Below are 15,862 nucleotides of genomic sequence, written 5' to 3'. Positions count from 1 at the left end.
GGGATTTTAGAAAACAAAGACTATCTATCTTTATAACATATTATTTCAGTAGCTGATTCCTTAATATTTTGGTGAACTTTCATATATGCCAAACAATGTAAGCAATATTTCACTATTACTTAAATCTTCTACCACAGTTTGGAAATAAAATTTTGTGTATTCACCTTAGATGTAAATATAGCTTCTTACATTTTCACTTACAGAATTGAATGGCTCTAAATCCTTTGAAATTTAAATAAATTCAATAACTAGGATATTAATTTCATTCTTAAGAACTCATACTCTTAAAAAAAAAGACTACAAATGTCAAATATGGTATATTGCCAATAAGATTATAAAACAAATTTGCATCTGGGTAACAAAATCCACTACAAATTTGGGGAAATTTCCTTTTTGGCTATTACCACACACTTCTGTAGCCATCAAACTGAGAAGGAGTCAAGGAAAATTAGGAAAAATAAGATTAATTTGGATCTAAAAATTGTATCATTAAATCATAGAATAAAAAAGATCCTACTTTTATTCAATTATGCTCCAACAGCATAAATCTACGTAAGCAAAAAATATATAAAAAGGCCTAGAATACGATCTTTAAATGTTTCATGATAGCCTTCAGTTCAGTTCAGTCACTCAGTCGTGTCCGACTCTTTGCGACTCCATGAATTGAAGCACCCCAGGCCTCCCTGTCCATCACCAACTCCCGGAGTTCACCAAAACTCATGTCCATCGAGTTGGTGATGCCATCCAACCATCCCATCTCATCCTCTGTCATCCCCTTCTCCTCCTGCCCCCAATCCCTCCCAGCATCAGAGTCTTTTCCAATGAGTCAACTCTTTGCATGAGGTGGCCAAAGTACTGGAGTTTCAGCTTTAGCATCATTCCTTCCAAAGAACACCCAGGACTGATCTCCTTTAGAATGGACTGGTTGGATCTCCTTGCAGTCCAAGGGACTCTCAAGAGTCTTCTCCAACACCACAGTTCAAAAGCATCAATTCTTCGGCACTCAGCTTTCTTTATAGTCCAACTCTCACATCCATACATGACCACTGGAAAAACCATAACCTTGACTAGATGGACCTTTGTTGGCAAAATAATGTCTCTGCTTTTCAATATGCTATCTAGGTTGGTCATAACTTTCCTTCCAAGGAGTAAGCATCTTTTAATTTCATGGCTGTAGTCACAATCTGCAGTGATTTTGGAGCCCCAAAAATAAAACTGACACTGTTTCCACTGTTTCCCCATCTATTTCCCATGAAGTTATGGGACGGGAAGCCATGGTCTTAGTTTTCTGAATGTTGAGCTTTAAGCCAACTTTTTCACTCTCCTCTTTCACTTTCATCAAGAGGCTTTTTAGTTTCTCTTCACTTTGTGCCATAAGAGTGGTGTCATCTGCATATCTGAGGTTATTGATATTTCTCCCGGCAATCTTGATTTCAGCTTGTGCATCTTCCAGCCCAGGGTTTCTCATGATGTACTCTGTGTATAAGTTAAATAAGCAGGGTGACAATATACAGCCTTGATGTACTCCTTTTCCTATTTGGAACCAGTCTGTTGTTCCATGTCCAGTTCTAACTGTTGCTTCCTGACCTGCATATAGGTTTTTCAAGACACAAGTCAGGTGGTCTGGTATTCCCATCTCTTTCAGAATTGTACAGTTTATTGTGATCCACACAGTCAAAGGCTTTGGCATAGTCAATAAAGCAGAAATAGATGTTTTTCTGGAACTCTCTTGCTTTTTCCATGATCCAGCAGATGTTGGCAATTTGATCTCTGGTTCCTCTGTCTTTTCTAAAACCAGCCTGAACATCTGGAAGTTCACAGTTCACGTATTGCTGAAGCCTGGCTTGGAGAATTTTGAGCATTACTTTACTAGTGTGTGAGATGAGTGCAATTGTGCGGTAGTTTGAGCATTCTTTGGCATTGCCTTTCTTTGGGATTGGAATGAAAACTGCCCTTTTCCAGTCCTGTGGCCACTGCTGAGTTTTCCAAATTTGCTGGCATATTGAGTGCAGCATCATCTTCCAGGATTTGGAATAGCTCAACTGGAATTCCATCACCTCCCTAGCTTTGTTCGTAGTGATGCTTTCTAAGGCCTACTTAACTTCACATTCCAGGATGTCTGGCTCTAGGTGAGTGATCAGACCATCGTGATTGTCTTGGTCATGAAGATCTTTTTGTACAGTTCTTCTATGTATTCTTGCCACCTCTTCTTAATATCTTCTGCTTCTGTTATGTCCATACCACTTCTGTTAACATTTCATGTTAGCCTTGGTAGTTATTAATGCATTCTTTGCCTAAACCGGTGAGAACATGAGTACTTATTTTGATTGTTTTGTCAATTATTAATAACTGTAATACAAAAATAAGTGCTTTGGGAGAAGATCACGGAGCTGTTGATATCTGATCTTTTTTTAAGAGTCAATTTGACAGGTGCTAAATTTTTTAAATATTAAGGTTTTATTTAAATTTTATTAAAGTTATTAGGGTTTTTTTTTTTTTAATATTTAAGTGTTCTAGAGTATCTGCTTCATGAAGGAAATGGTCTTTAACCTGTTTTATTCACTGACACCAAAGCACTTAGAAAAGTGCTTGTAAAATAGTAAGCAATCCATATAATTACCTCAGTAATTCATATCAAGAGGAAGTGTTTTCTAAAGTTGAAATTTCAAAAATTAAAATCTTGAAATTTTGCCTTTGAGGGTGCTTCCATTTATAAAAACAATATATTTGAGCTTTTTATTTAGCATATTTTGGATATAGGAGGGATTTTTCTTCCAGCTTAGGGTTTACACCTACCAATTCCCTTAACCCAATGTCAAGAAAATGAAAGCTCTGATTCTTTAGTGAATTTTGCTTTCTCAAAGAAAATGACAGTGTAAGACATCTGATTCCATCCTGTCTTTTGTTCTGTTACAGAATAAAGATCTTAGGACTTCAGTTGTTGTTCAATCACTCAGTTGTGTCCGACTCTTTGTGACCCCCATGGACTGCAGCACACAGGCTTCGCTGTCCTTCATTATCTCCCAGAGTTTGCTCAAACTCATGTCCATTGAATCTGTGATGCCATCCAAGCATCTAATCCTCTGTCGTCACCTTATCCTCCTGCCCTCAATCTTTCTCAGCATCAGGGTCTTTTCCAATGAGTCAGCTCTTCGCATCAGGTGGCCAAAGGATTGGAGTTTCAGCTTCAACATCAGTCCTTTCAATGAATAATCAGGACTGATTTCCTTTAGGATGGACTGGTTGGATCGCCTTGCTGTCCAAGGGACTCTTAAGAGGACTTGAGAAAAAACTACACGTTAAAAACTAAAACCAGATCAGATCAGATCAGTCACTCAGTCGTGTCCGACTCTTTGCAACCCCATGAATCGCAGCACGCCAGGCCTCCCTGTCCATCACCAACTCCCAGAGTTCACTCAGACTCACGTCCATCGAGTCAGTGATGCCATCCAGCCATCTCATCCTCTGGCGTCCCCTTCTCCTCCTGCCCTCAATCCCTCCCAGCATCAGAGTCTTTTCCAATGAGTCAACTCCTCCCATGAGGTGGACAAAGTACTGGAGTTTCAGCGTTAGCATCATTCCTTCCAAAGAAATCCCAGGGCTGATCTCCTTCAGAATGTACCGGTTGGATCTCCTTGCAGTCCAAGGGACTCTCAAGAGTCTTCTCCAGCACCACAGTTCAAAAGCATCAATTCTTCAGTGCTCAGCCTTCTTCACAGTCCAACTCTCACATCCATACATGACCACATGAAAAACCATAGCCTTAACTAGATGAACCTTTGTTGGCAAAGTAATGTCTCTGCTTTTGAATATGCTATCTAGGTTGGTCATAACTTTCCTTCCAGGGAGTAAGTGTCTTTTAATTTCATGGCTGCAGTCACCATCTGTAGTGATTTTGGAGCCCAGAAAAATAAAGTCTGACACTGTTTCCACTGTTTCCCCATCTATTTCCCATGAAGTGGTGGGACCAGATGCCATGATCTTTGTTTTCTGAATGTTGAGCTTTAAGCCAACTTTTTCACTCTCCACTTTCACTTTCATCAAGAGGCTTTGAAAAATGCATGCCTAAAAACTATATCATTTTTTTTAAATGTATTTATTTATTTTAATTGGAGGCTAATTATCTTACAATATTGTAAGGGCTTTCACCATACATCGACATGAATCAGCCATGGGTGTACACGTGCACCCAGTCCTGAACCCCCCTCCCACCTCCCTCCCCATCCCATCCCTCTGGGTCATCCCAGTGCACCAGCCCTGAACACCCTGTCTCATGCATTGGATCTGGACTGGCAATCTGTTTCACATATGATAATATACATGTTTCAATGCTATTCTCTCAAATCATCCCACCCTCACCCTCTCCCACAGAGTCCAAAAATCTATTCTTTATCTCTGTGTTTCTTTTGCTGTCTCGCATACAGGGTCATCGTTACCATCTTTCTAAATTCCATCAGATCAGGTCAGATCAGATCAGTCACTCAGTCGTGTCCGACTCTTTGCGACCCCATGAATTGCAGCAACCAAGGCCTCCCTCTCCATCACCAACTCCTGGAGTTCACTCAGACTCACGTCCATCGAGTCAGTGATGCCATCCAGCCATCTCATCCTCTGGCGTCCCCTTCTCCTCCTGCCCCCAATCCCTCCTAGCATCAGAGTCTTTTCCAATGAGTCAACTCTTCCCATGAGGTGGACAAAGTACTGGAGTTTCAGCTTTAGCATCATTCCTTCCAAAGAAATGCCAGGGCTGATCTTCAGAATGGACTGGTTGGATCTCCTTGCAGTCCAAGGGACTCTCAAGAGTCTTCCCCAACACCACAGTTCAAAAGTATCAATTATTCAGTGCTCAGCCTTCTTCACAGTCTTAGATATGCGTTAATATACTGTATCGGTGTTTTTCTTCTGACGCATTCCACTCTATAACAGGCTCCACTTTCATCCACCTCATTAGAACTGATTCAAATGCATTCTTTTTAATAGTTGAGCAATATTCCATTGTGTATATGTACCACAGATTTCTTATCCATTTGTCTGCCGATGGACATCTAGGTTGCTTCCATGTTCTGGCTATTGTAAACAGTGCTACGATGAAAGAGACAATGGGGTACACTTGTCTCTTTCAATTCTGGTTTCCTCATTGTGTATGCCCAGCAGTGGGATTTCTGGGTCGTATGGCAGTCTAATTCCAGTTTTTTAAGGCATCTCCACACTGTTCTCCATAGTGGTTGTACTAGTTTGCATTCCCACCAACAGTGTAAGAGGATTCCCTTTTTTTTGCACCCTCTCCAGCATTTATTGCTTGTAGACTTTTGGATAGCAGCCATTCTGACTGGTGGGAGATGGTACCTCATTGTGGTTTTGATTTGCATTTCTATAATAGTGAGTGATGTTGAGCATCTTTTCATGTGTTTGTTAGCCATCTGTATGTCTTCTTTGGAGAAATGTCGATTTAGTTCTTTGGCCCATTTTCTGATTGGGTCATTTATTTTTCTGGAATTGATCTGCATGAACTGTTTGTAGATTTTTGAGATTAATTGTCAGTTGCTTCATTTGCTAGTATTTTCTCCCAATCTGAAGGCTGTCTTTTCACCTTACTTATAGTTTCCTTCGTTGTGCAAAAGCTTTTAAGTTTAATTAGGTCCCATTTGTTTATTTTTGCTTTTATTTCCATTATCCTGGGGGGTGGGTCATAGAGGATCCTGCTGTGGTTTATGTCAGCGAGTGTTTTGCCTATGTTTTCCTCTAGGAGTTCTTTAGTTTCTGGCCTTACATTTAGATCTTTAATCCATTTTTAGTTTATTTTTGTGTATGGTGTTAGAAAGTGTTCTAGTTTCATTCTTTTACAAGTGGTTGACCAGTTTTCCCAGCACCACTTGTTAAAGAGATTGTCTTTTCTTTATTGTATGTTATTGCCTCCTTTGTCAGAGATATGGAGGAAATGGCAACCCACTCCATTATTCTTGGGTTACAAGAATGGGTTACAGTCCATGGGGTCACAAAGATTTGGACACAACTAAGCAACTAACACGTTGTCAAAGATAAGGTGTCCATAAGTGTGTAGTTTTATCTCCAGGCTTTCTATTTTGTTCCATTGATCTGTATGTCTGTCTTTGTGCCAGTACCATACTGTCTTGATTACTATTGCTTTGTAGTATAGTCTGAAGTCAGGCAGGTTGATTCCTCCAGTTACATTCTTCTTTCTCAAAACTATACCCTTTTAATCATCTATACTTAATACAGAAACTCTTTATGCTGCTGCTGCTGCTGCTAAGTCACTTCAGTCATGTCTGACTCTGTGCGACCCCATAGATGGCAGCCCACCAGGCTCCCCCATCCCTGGGATTCTCCAGGCAAGAACACTGGAGTGGGTTGCCATTTCCTTCTCCAATGCATGAAAGTGAAAAGTGAAAGTGAAGTCGCTCAGTCGTGTCCAACCTTCAGCGACACCATGGACTGCAGCCTACCAGGCTCCTCTGTCCATGGGATTTTCCAAGCAAGAGTACTGGAGTGGAGTGCCATTGCCTTCTCCTGAAACTCTTTATAATGCTATGTAAATACAAAGTTTATTTGTATGAGTATGTATAATATAATCCTAGGTAAAAGAGAGTGAATGCATGTTTTATTATTAATAAAATTATTCTATTCCCCAGAATATTTCTTTCTTCCACTAGCAACAAATTTTATTTTTATAGTGTTGAGGGATTTTTTTTTTATAGTTTATATGTAAAAATGTGCTGGGAAAATGCTAAAGTAATGTATTCCATGTAGGTCTATTCTGTCACAAATATTATTAGTTCACTTATCTAGTATGTGGTTTCTTTGTAAGTCAGATATGATATTGTTCAAAAATGAAATATATACCTCAGCTATATGGTATTTCATAAGCTATATGATACTTAAATTCAATTATTTGTTTGTGTGTGTGTCTGTGTGTTTTACTCTGCTCTCTCAATGAAGTTAAATGGTGGGACAATTTCAAAGGAGATATTTGATTGAGGTTTTTGCTGACTTTGAGTCCATTGAGGAGGAAAAACTCTCTGACCCCTGATTTTTAATGTCGCCTTTAATTCTCACTTCATTCTTGCCACCAATCTCTGTGGCTACTACAAATGGAGAGATAACTTATAAATTTCCGTGTAATAAACCCAGATGAGAAATTCTCAGATAATAGCCCTGGGAAACAGCAACTGATTTTAGTGTGTCTACTTACTACTACTACTACTAAGTCACTTTAGTCATGTCCAACTCTGTGCGACCCCATAGACGGCAGCCCACCAGGCTCCCCTGTCCCTGGGATTCTCCAGGCAAGAACACTGGAGTGGGTTGCCATTTCCCTCTCCAATTCATGAAAGTGAAAAGTGAAAGTGAAGTAGTTCAGTTGTGTCCGACTGTTAGCGACCCCATGGACTGCAGCGCACCAGGCTCCCCCGTCCATGGGATTTTCCAGGCAAGAGTACTGGAGTGGAGTGCCATTGCCTTCTCCAGAGTGTACACTTACAGATCTTCAAATAAATATATATTGGACTGCTATTCCAGTACCATAAATGTCACTTTATTGTTCCTGAATAGAGCTACCGGGGTAAATATTTTGAAAATAAGCATTATCTGAATTCCTATTCCCCTTTAGTTCTTGGATGAAAAGAACTGAATTAGTCACTCTCAACAATTCACCCCACTCCAGTACTCTTGCTTGGAAAATCCCATGGATGGAGGAGCCTGGTGGGCTGCAGTCCATGGGGTCGCGGAGAGTCGGACACTACTAAGCGACTTCCCTTTCACTTTTCGCTTTCATGCATTGGAGAGGGAGATGGCAGCCCACTCCAGTGTTCTTGCCTGGAGAATCCCAGGGACGGGGGAGCCTGGTCGGCTGCCATCTCTGGGGTCACACAGAGTCGGACATGACTGAAGTGACTTAGCAGCAGCAGCAGCAGCAGCAGCATCAATTCACAGCTCTCTCTTTTTTGGCCACGCTCACAACTTGCAGGACCTTAGTTCCCTGCCTGACCAGGGTTTTAACTCAGCAGTGAAAGTGCAAAGTCCTAACCACTGGACCACCAGAGAATTCTCAGATCTGTTATTTCTTTTTGTATATTTTCAGAATCAACACTCCCAGAACTGTCTGCCTCATAGAAAACCATTCTCAAATATTTAACTTGTTGCCTGAAAAATACTTTGTAAATAGAGAACACATGCCATTGTCTTATGTATATATTTACCACGTGTTGTAGATTTCACTTTTTGCTGTAGTTTTCCCTGGGCATTATGCTTTTACCGTCCAGCATTACTGCCTAGTACTGTTTCGGTTGTTTGTTGTGATCCATAGGGCTTTTCCACTGCCCTAGAAGTACACACCTAGGTTACTTTTTTCTGATGCCAAAATTAGCATTACAGTGAAATTCTCCATAGCTGTCCTCTGACATACTTGTTGAGATATTCCTTGGGATCTGTAACTGGGTGTGATTGCAGAGTACATGCCCACTTACTGTCACTGAAGGGGGCAAGACTATTCTGTAAAACAATAATATCATTTACATTCGTACAGAAATGAAGCCTTTCCACAACTCACTGATGCTTGGAAATAATCAGGCTTGTTAAATTTGCCAACTGACCAGACTAGGACAGCAGTGCACTGTCCCTTTAATTTGTACTTTTCATTAGGTTGTGACCATGTCTTCATGTGCCTTCTAGTCATTCATATTTCTCTTTCTATGAATTACTTCTTTGCTCATTTTTCAACGAAAGTCCCTGGTGTGCATGTGCGCCCACATTTGCGTATTTCCTTGAAAACCAGTTTTTAAGTGAAAACCAATTTTTAGAATTTAAAAGTGACATTTCACGAAATAAGTCATTTGTTAGATTTTGCATGTGTCATTTCATAAACTGAAACTGTTAATGTTAATGTAGTAAAATTCATGATACATTTTTGTTGTGGTTGCCAACTGTATTTTTTATTAGCTCAGAAGGATTCCTTTCCAACAGTTCTTAAATCCACTGGAATCCAAGAATGATGCAACTAATCTCTCCATAGCAATCAGTTTTGCCAGTGCTGTGTCCTGTGAAGCAGTCCGCCTTTCCTGTACACATGGGTCCGAGTTATTTACTCTCTGCCATTGGTTTTACGTTTGTTAATTTTTCATAAGCATCACACTGTACCTTTGGACTATATTCTAATTTTTGTAGAGTGAGTCCCCTTCTTTGCTCTTCTTTTTCAAAACTGGCATAATTGTTAGGGACATTTTTATGTTTCTACATGAATTTTAGCATACACTCATGAAATGCTTCAAAAATTCTATTGAGATATGACTTGATTTATAAACATTTGTTAAGAATTAATACATTTTAGTAAGTTATTTCATCTGTGGTGAGATTCTGTCTATGAACATGAAGAGATGTTTATTTATGCAGGTGTTATGTCTTTCAACAGTTTCCATTTTTTCCAAAAGGCTTTTCAATATCTTTTCTTGGATTATTTGTTTTCAATTTTGTTGTTTGAGAATGATATAGTTTTCTAATATAATATCTAGTTGACTATTTGTAGAATTTAAAAACATTATTGAGAGCCGCAGTTCTCCCGTGAGAGGGCCTTCGCGGTGAACCCAACACATTAGCTCAGCAGCGGAAGACTCCGAGTTCTCGGTACTCTTCAGGGATGAGTCATGTGGCGATGGAAAATGCAGTCGGGCTGGACCAGCAGTTTGCTGGCCTAGACCTGAACTCTTCAGATAATCAGAGTGGAGGAAGTACAGCCAGCAAAGGGCGCTATATCCCTCCTCACTTAAGGAACAGAGAAGCTACTAAAGGATTCTATGATAAAGACAGTTCAGGGTGGAGTTCTAGTAAAGATAAGGATGCATACAGCAGTTTTGGTTCCCGTAGTGATTCAAGAGGAAAGTCTAGTTTCTTCAGTGATCGTGGAAGTGGATCAAGGGGAAGGTTTGATGATCGTGGACGAGGTGACTATGATGGCATTGGCGGCCGTGGTGACAGAGGTGGTTTTGGCAAATACGAACGTGGAAATAGCCGCTGGTGTGACAAATCAGATGAAGATGATTGGTCAAAACCACTCCCACCGAGTGAACGCTTGGAACAAGAACTCTTTTCTGGAGGCAACACTGGGATTAACTTTGAAAAATATGATGACATTCCAGTTGAGGCAACAGGCAACAGGCAACAACTGTCCTCCACACATTGAAAGTTTCAGTGATGTTGAGATGGGAGAAATTATTATGGGAAACATTGAGCTTACTCGTTACACTCGCCCAACTCCAGTGCAAAAGCATGCTATTCCTATTATCAAAGAGAAGAGAGACTTGATGGCCTGTGCCCAAACAGGGTCTGGAAAAACTGCAGCATTTCTCTTGCCCATCTTGAGTCAGATTTATTCTGATGGTCCCGGTGAGGCTCTGAGGGCCATGAAGGAAAATGGAAGATATGGGCGCCGCAAACAATACCCAATCTCTTTGGTGTTAGCACCAACTAGAGAATTGGCCGTACAGATCTATGAGGAAGCCAGGAAATTTTCATACCGATCTAGAGTTCGTCCTTGTGTGGTTTATGGTGGTGCTGATATTGGTCAGCAAATTCGAGACTTAGAACGTGGATGCCATTTATTAGTTGCGACTCCAGGACGTCTAGTGGATATGATGGAAAGAGGAAAAATTGGATTAGACTTCTGCAAGTACTTGGTGTTAGATGAAGCTGATCGGATGTTGGATATGGGGTTTGAACCTCAGATACGTAGAATCGTTGAACAAGATACTATGCCACCAAAGGGAGTTCGCCACACTATGATGTTTAGTGCTACTTTCCCTAAGGAAATACAGATGTTTGCTCATGACTTCTTGGATGAATATATCTTTTTGGCCGTAGGAAGAGTTGGCTCTACCTCTGAGAACATAACACAGAAAGTAGTTTGGGTTGAAGAGTCAGACAAACGGTCATTTCTGCTTGATCTTCTAAATGCAACAGGCAAAGATTCACTGACCTTAGTGTTTGTGGAGACCAAAAAGGGTGCAGATTCTCTGGAGGATTTCTTATACCATGAAGGATATGCTTGTACCAGTATCCATGGAGACCGATCTCAGAGAGATAGAGAAGAGGCCCTTCACCAGTTCCGCTCAGGAAAAAGCCCAATTCTCGTGGCTACAGCAGTAGCAGCAAGAGGACTGGACATATCAAATGTGAAACATGTTATCAATTTTGACTTGCCAAGTGATACTGAAGAATATGTACATCGCATTGGCCGTACAGGACGTGTAGGAAACCTTGGCCTTGCCACCTCATTCTTTAATGAGAGGAACATAAATATTACCAAGGATTTGTTGGATCTTCTTGTTGAAGCTAAACAGGAAGTGCCATCTTGGTTAGAAAACATGGCTTATGAACACCACTACAAGGGTAGCAGTCGTGGACGATCCAAAAGTAGATTCAGTGGAGGATTTGGTGCCAGAGACTATCGACAGAGTAGTGGTGGCAGCAGTTCCAGCTTCAGCAGCAGCCGAGCCAGCAGCAGCCGCAGTGGTGGAGGTGGCCATGGAAGCAGCAGAGGGTTTGGTGGAGGTGGCTATGGAAGCTTTTACAACAGTGATGGATATGGAGGAAATTATAACTCCCAGGGGGTTGACTGGTGGGGTAACTGAACCTGCTTTGCAGTAGGTCACCCTGCCAAACAAGCTAATATGGAAACCACATGTAACTTAGCCAGACTATACCTTGTGTAGCTTCAAGAACTCGCAGTACATTACCAGCTGTGATTCTCCACTGAAATTTTTTTTTTAAGGGAGCTCAAGGTCACATGAAGAGTCGAAAGGAACAATCAGCAGCCCTGTTCAGAAGGTGGTTTGAAGATTTCATTGCTGTAGTTTGGATTAACTCCCCTCCCAACCCCCATCCCAAACTGCATTTATAATTTGTGACTGAGGATCATTTGTTTGTTAATGTACTGTGCCTTTAACTTTAGACAACTTTTTATTTTGATGTCCTGTTGGCTCAGTAATGCTCAAGATACCAATTGTTTTTGACAAAATAAATTTACTGAACTTGGGCTAAAATCAAACCTTGGCACACAGGTGTGATACAACTTAACAGGAATCATCGATTCATCCATAAATATTATAAGGAAAAAACTTATGCAGTAGCCTGCATTAGGGCTTTTTGATACTTGCAGATTGGGGGAAAACAACAAATGTCTTTGAAGCATATTAATGGAATTAGTTTCTAATGTGGCAAACTGTATTAAGTTAAAGTTCTGATTTGCTCACTCTATCCTGGATAGGTATTTAGAACCTGATAGTCTTTAAACAAGCCATTCCAGTCATGATGAGGTGATGTATGAATACATGCATACATTCAAAGCACTGTTTTCAAAGTTAATGCAAGTAAATACAGCAATTCCTCTTTCAGTGTTTAGGCAGATCATTAATTATGAGCTAGCCAAATGTGGGCATACTATTACAGGGAAAGTTTAAAGGTCTGATAACTTGAGATAGGGTTTTAGGAGAATTCATCTACTTAGACTTTTTAAATGCCTGCCATAAGTGAAATTGAAATGGTAGAATGGCTGACCACAGCAATGACCAGCCCTCATTAGGGCCCTGGATGATTTTTGGTCTAATAACGCATGCTAGTGTTGATGTTTTTTGGTCAAGAGGGTATGAACAGGAAGAATTAAATGCAGCAGGCTTTCTTTTAAATGCCGATTCATATTACTCTGTTCAAGCTGCGTTGAGATGTTAAACTGGCTTACTATAGACTTTGTAAAAACGGCTCCAGAAGAGTAACAAACTGAAATCTTTGAGATCACACAGGTTGGAAATATGTACATAACTGCACAAGGTGTCAATTCTGCTACACAGTGCAGTTTTAGTCAGTTTTAGTTGCATAGGTTTCCATTGTATTTATAGTCTGTTTATGCTAAATCTGGCCAAAGATGAGCATTGTCCACCACTAAAATGCCTCTGCCACTTTTGAATTCTGTGCTAATTTTGTGGCCAGAATGCGGTGATCAAAATGCTCAATCTTTTTACAGTGGCATAGGAAGATGGCAAAAATTTCCTAAAGTGCAATAGATTTTCAAGTCTATTGTGCCTTGTTCTAAAACTTTTATTAAGTAGGTGCACTTGACAGTATTGAGGTCATTTGTTATGGTGCTATTTCAATTAGTCTAGGTTTAGGCCCTTGTACATTTTGCCCATAACTTTTTACAAAGTACTTCTTTTATTGCACATTCAGAGAATTTTATATATATGTCTTGTGTGCGTGTCCTTAAACTTCCAATCTTATTTTGTCTCTTGGAGATTGTTGAACGCAGCTTGTCTAGGAAGGGGATGGGACTAGATTCTAAAATTTATTTGGGACCATGGGAATGATAGTTGGGAAGAAAACTATTTGCACACGACAGATTTCTAGATACTTTTTGCTGCTAGTTTTATGTAATATTTATTGAACATTTTGACAAATATTTATTTTTGTAAGCCTAAAAGTGATTCTTTGAAAGTTTAAAGAAACTTGACCAAAAGACAGTACAAAAACACTGGCACTTGAATGTTGAATGTCACCGTATGCGTGAAATTATATATTTCGGGGTAGTGTGAGCTTTTAATGTTAAGTCATATTAAACTCTTAAGTCAAATTAAGCAGACCCGGCATTGGCAGTGTAGCCATAACTTTCTGATGTTAGTAAAAACAAAATTGGCAACTTTAAATTAAATCATGCCAAGGTTTTGATACACTCGTCTTAAGATATTAATGAAACACTTCAAAACACTGATACGAAGTGTCCATATTCAAATATTGTGTGTTTTTGTTTCGTTGTGTGTATTTTTTTTTTTTTTCCAGTGAATGTCTGGCTCATTGCAATCCTGAAACATGTGGTTATCTTTGTTGTATTGGCATAATCAGTGACTTGTACATTCAGCGATAGCATTTGAGCAAATTTTATCAGCAAGCAATATTTTCAGTTAATAAATAAGGTTTCAAAAATCATGTAAGAATGACGTTAAACTTGCTGAATGTAAAGATTGAACCTCAAGTCACTGTAGCTTTAGTAATTGCTTATTGTATTAGTTTAGATGCTAGCACTGCATGTGCTGTGCATATTCTGATTTTATTAAAATAAAAGTTGAACTGCACAGTCAAAATAAATAAATAAATAAATAAAAACATTATTGATTTTTATAAGTCTCTTATGACAAATTAATTTTATCCAGAAGCTTTATGAATTGTTTTATTAGTTCCATAGAGTTTTGGGTGATTCTGTAGGGTTGATCAAATAGCATGAAAAAAATGACATTTTTCTTTCTTCTAATCCTATAAGGATTGTGTTCCTTTTTTCCTTTTAAAATTATGGCCTTTTGTAAATTGTTACAGAGTAACAGTATTAAGGTATATCTCTGGTAATGCCAATCTTAAACAGAAAGTATGTAATTTTCTGAGTTTCTTGCATTTGTTTGACATTACAGCTTTTAGAAAGCTACAGAAAAATTCCCTTGTCTGTAGCTCCCTGAAAGTTTTTAAAAACCATAATTGGTATTACTTTTATCAACTTATTTTCCTGAGTCTTTTATGATCATTGTTTTCCTTCAATTAATGTGGTAAGCTGATACGTTTTCTGATGCAGAATAACCACTGCATTCTTAGACAAAAGTCTAATTGATCATTATGAAATATTTTGAGTACGTTTTTTGCCTTCTGCATGGTTATAACTTAAATAAGTATTAGTCATTGTTTCTTTGTTCTTTCATTTTCCTGTTTTGAATCAAGTTTATATTAACTTCAAAAAAGCACGTTGAAAATTTTTCCTCTATCTCATACTCTGCAATAAACATATAATATGAAGATAAGCTGTTCTTTGAATTTTGGGAAGAACTCATCAATAAAATCAATTGAGTTGTGACTTCTTGTTGAGAAGGTCACATAGGCTTTAATCATCACTGGAATTTTTTTTCTATTTTGTCTTGTACCATTTTGACATTTTACATCTTTCCCCCAAATGTAAACATTTCTGTTTAATACTCAAAATTTATCATATATTTTTTCATAATATCCCTTTCCTATCTTGCAGTTACGATTGTGTCTGTAATTAGATATCTCCTTTCATTTTGTATTTTATATCTAAATTGCTTCCATTTTCCTTGACCTGATGATTGTCTATTCATCCGTCTCATCAAGAAAGAGGTTTTCCTTGGTTACATTGTTGTTTGGTTTCTGTTCCAGTGATTGCTTCCTTCCTCTTCTTTGCCTGGATTTGTTTCTCTATCATTTTGTCAGTGGTTTACTAATATCAGTTCAGTTCAGTCACTCAGTCGTGTTCAACTCTTTGCGACCCCATGGAATGCAGCACACCAGGCCTCCCTGTCCATCACCAACTCCCAGTCCACCCAAACATATGTCCATTGAGTTGTTGATGCCATTCAACCATCTCATCCTCTGCTGTCCCCTTCTCTTCACGCCATCAATGTTTACTAGCATCAGAGTCTTTTCAAATGAGTCAGCTCTTTGCATTAAATGGTGGAAATATTGGAGTTTCAGCTTCAACATCAGTCCTTCCAACGAACACTCAGGACTGATCTCCTTTAGGATGGACTGGTTGAATCTCCTTGCAGTCCAAGGGACTCTCAAGAGTCCTCTCCAACACCACAGTTCAAAAGCATCAGTTCTTTGGCGCTCAGCTTTCTTTATAGTCCAACTCTCACATCCACACAACTACTGGAAAAACCATAGCCTTGACTAGACAGACCTTTGTTGACAAAGTAATGTCTCTGCTTTTTAATATGCTGTCTAGGTTGGTCATAACTTTTCTTCCAAGGAGCATGTGCCTTTTAATTTCATGGCTGCAGTCACCATCTGCAGTGATTTTGGAGCC

The 15,862-nt window shown here is 39.3% G+C and overlaps 2 protein-coding genes across 2 annotated transcripts in view; one reads left to right on the top strand and one right to left on the bottom strand.

Moving 5' to 3' along the window:
• Window positions 1–15,862, bottom strand: part of KCNC2 (potassium voltage-gated channel subfamily C member 2) — a 287,584-nt gene that overhangs the window by 19,175 nt on the left and 252,547 nt on the right. The window lies entirely within an intron of this gene.
• LOC113893354 (ATP-dependent RNA helicase DDX3X-like) lies at window positions 9,553–14,129 on the top strand. The gene is given in 2 exon segments (XM_027543330.1): window positions 9,553–10,159; window positions 10,161–14,129. Coding segments are annotated over 2 exon segments (1,989 nt in total). The 5' UTR covers window positions 9,553–9,649; the 3' UTR covers window positions 11,640–14,129.

This window comes from Bos indicus x Bos taurus, chromosome 5 (assembly GCF_003369695.1).
Source record: "Bos indicus x Bos taurus breed Angus x Brahman F1 hybrid chromosome 5, Bos_hybrid_MaternalHap_v2.0, whole genome shotgun sequence".
Classification (NCBI taxonomy): domain Eukaryota; kingdom Metazoa; phylum Chordata; class Mammalia; order Artiodactyla; family Bovidae; genus Bos; species Bos indicus x Bos taurus.
This window is presented reverse-complemented; position numbering and strand designations above follow the sequence as displayed.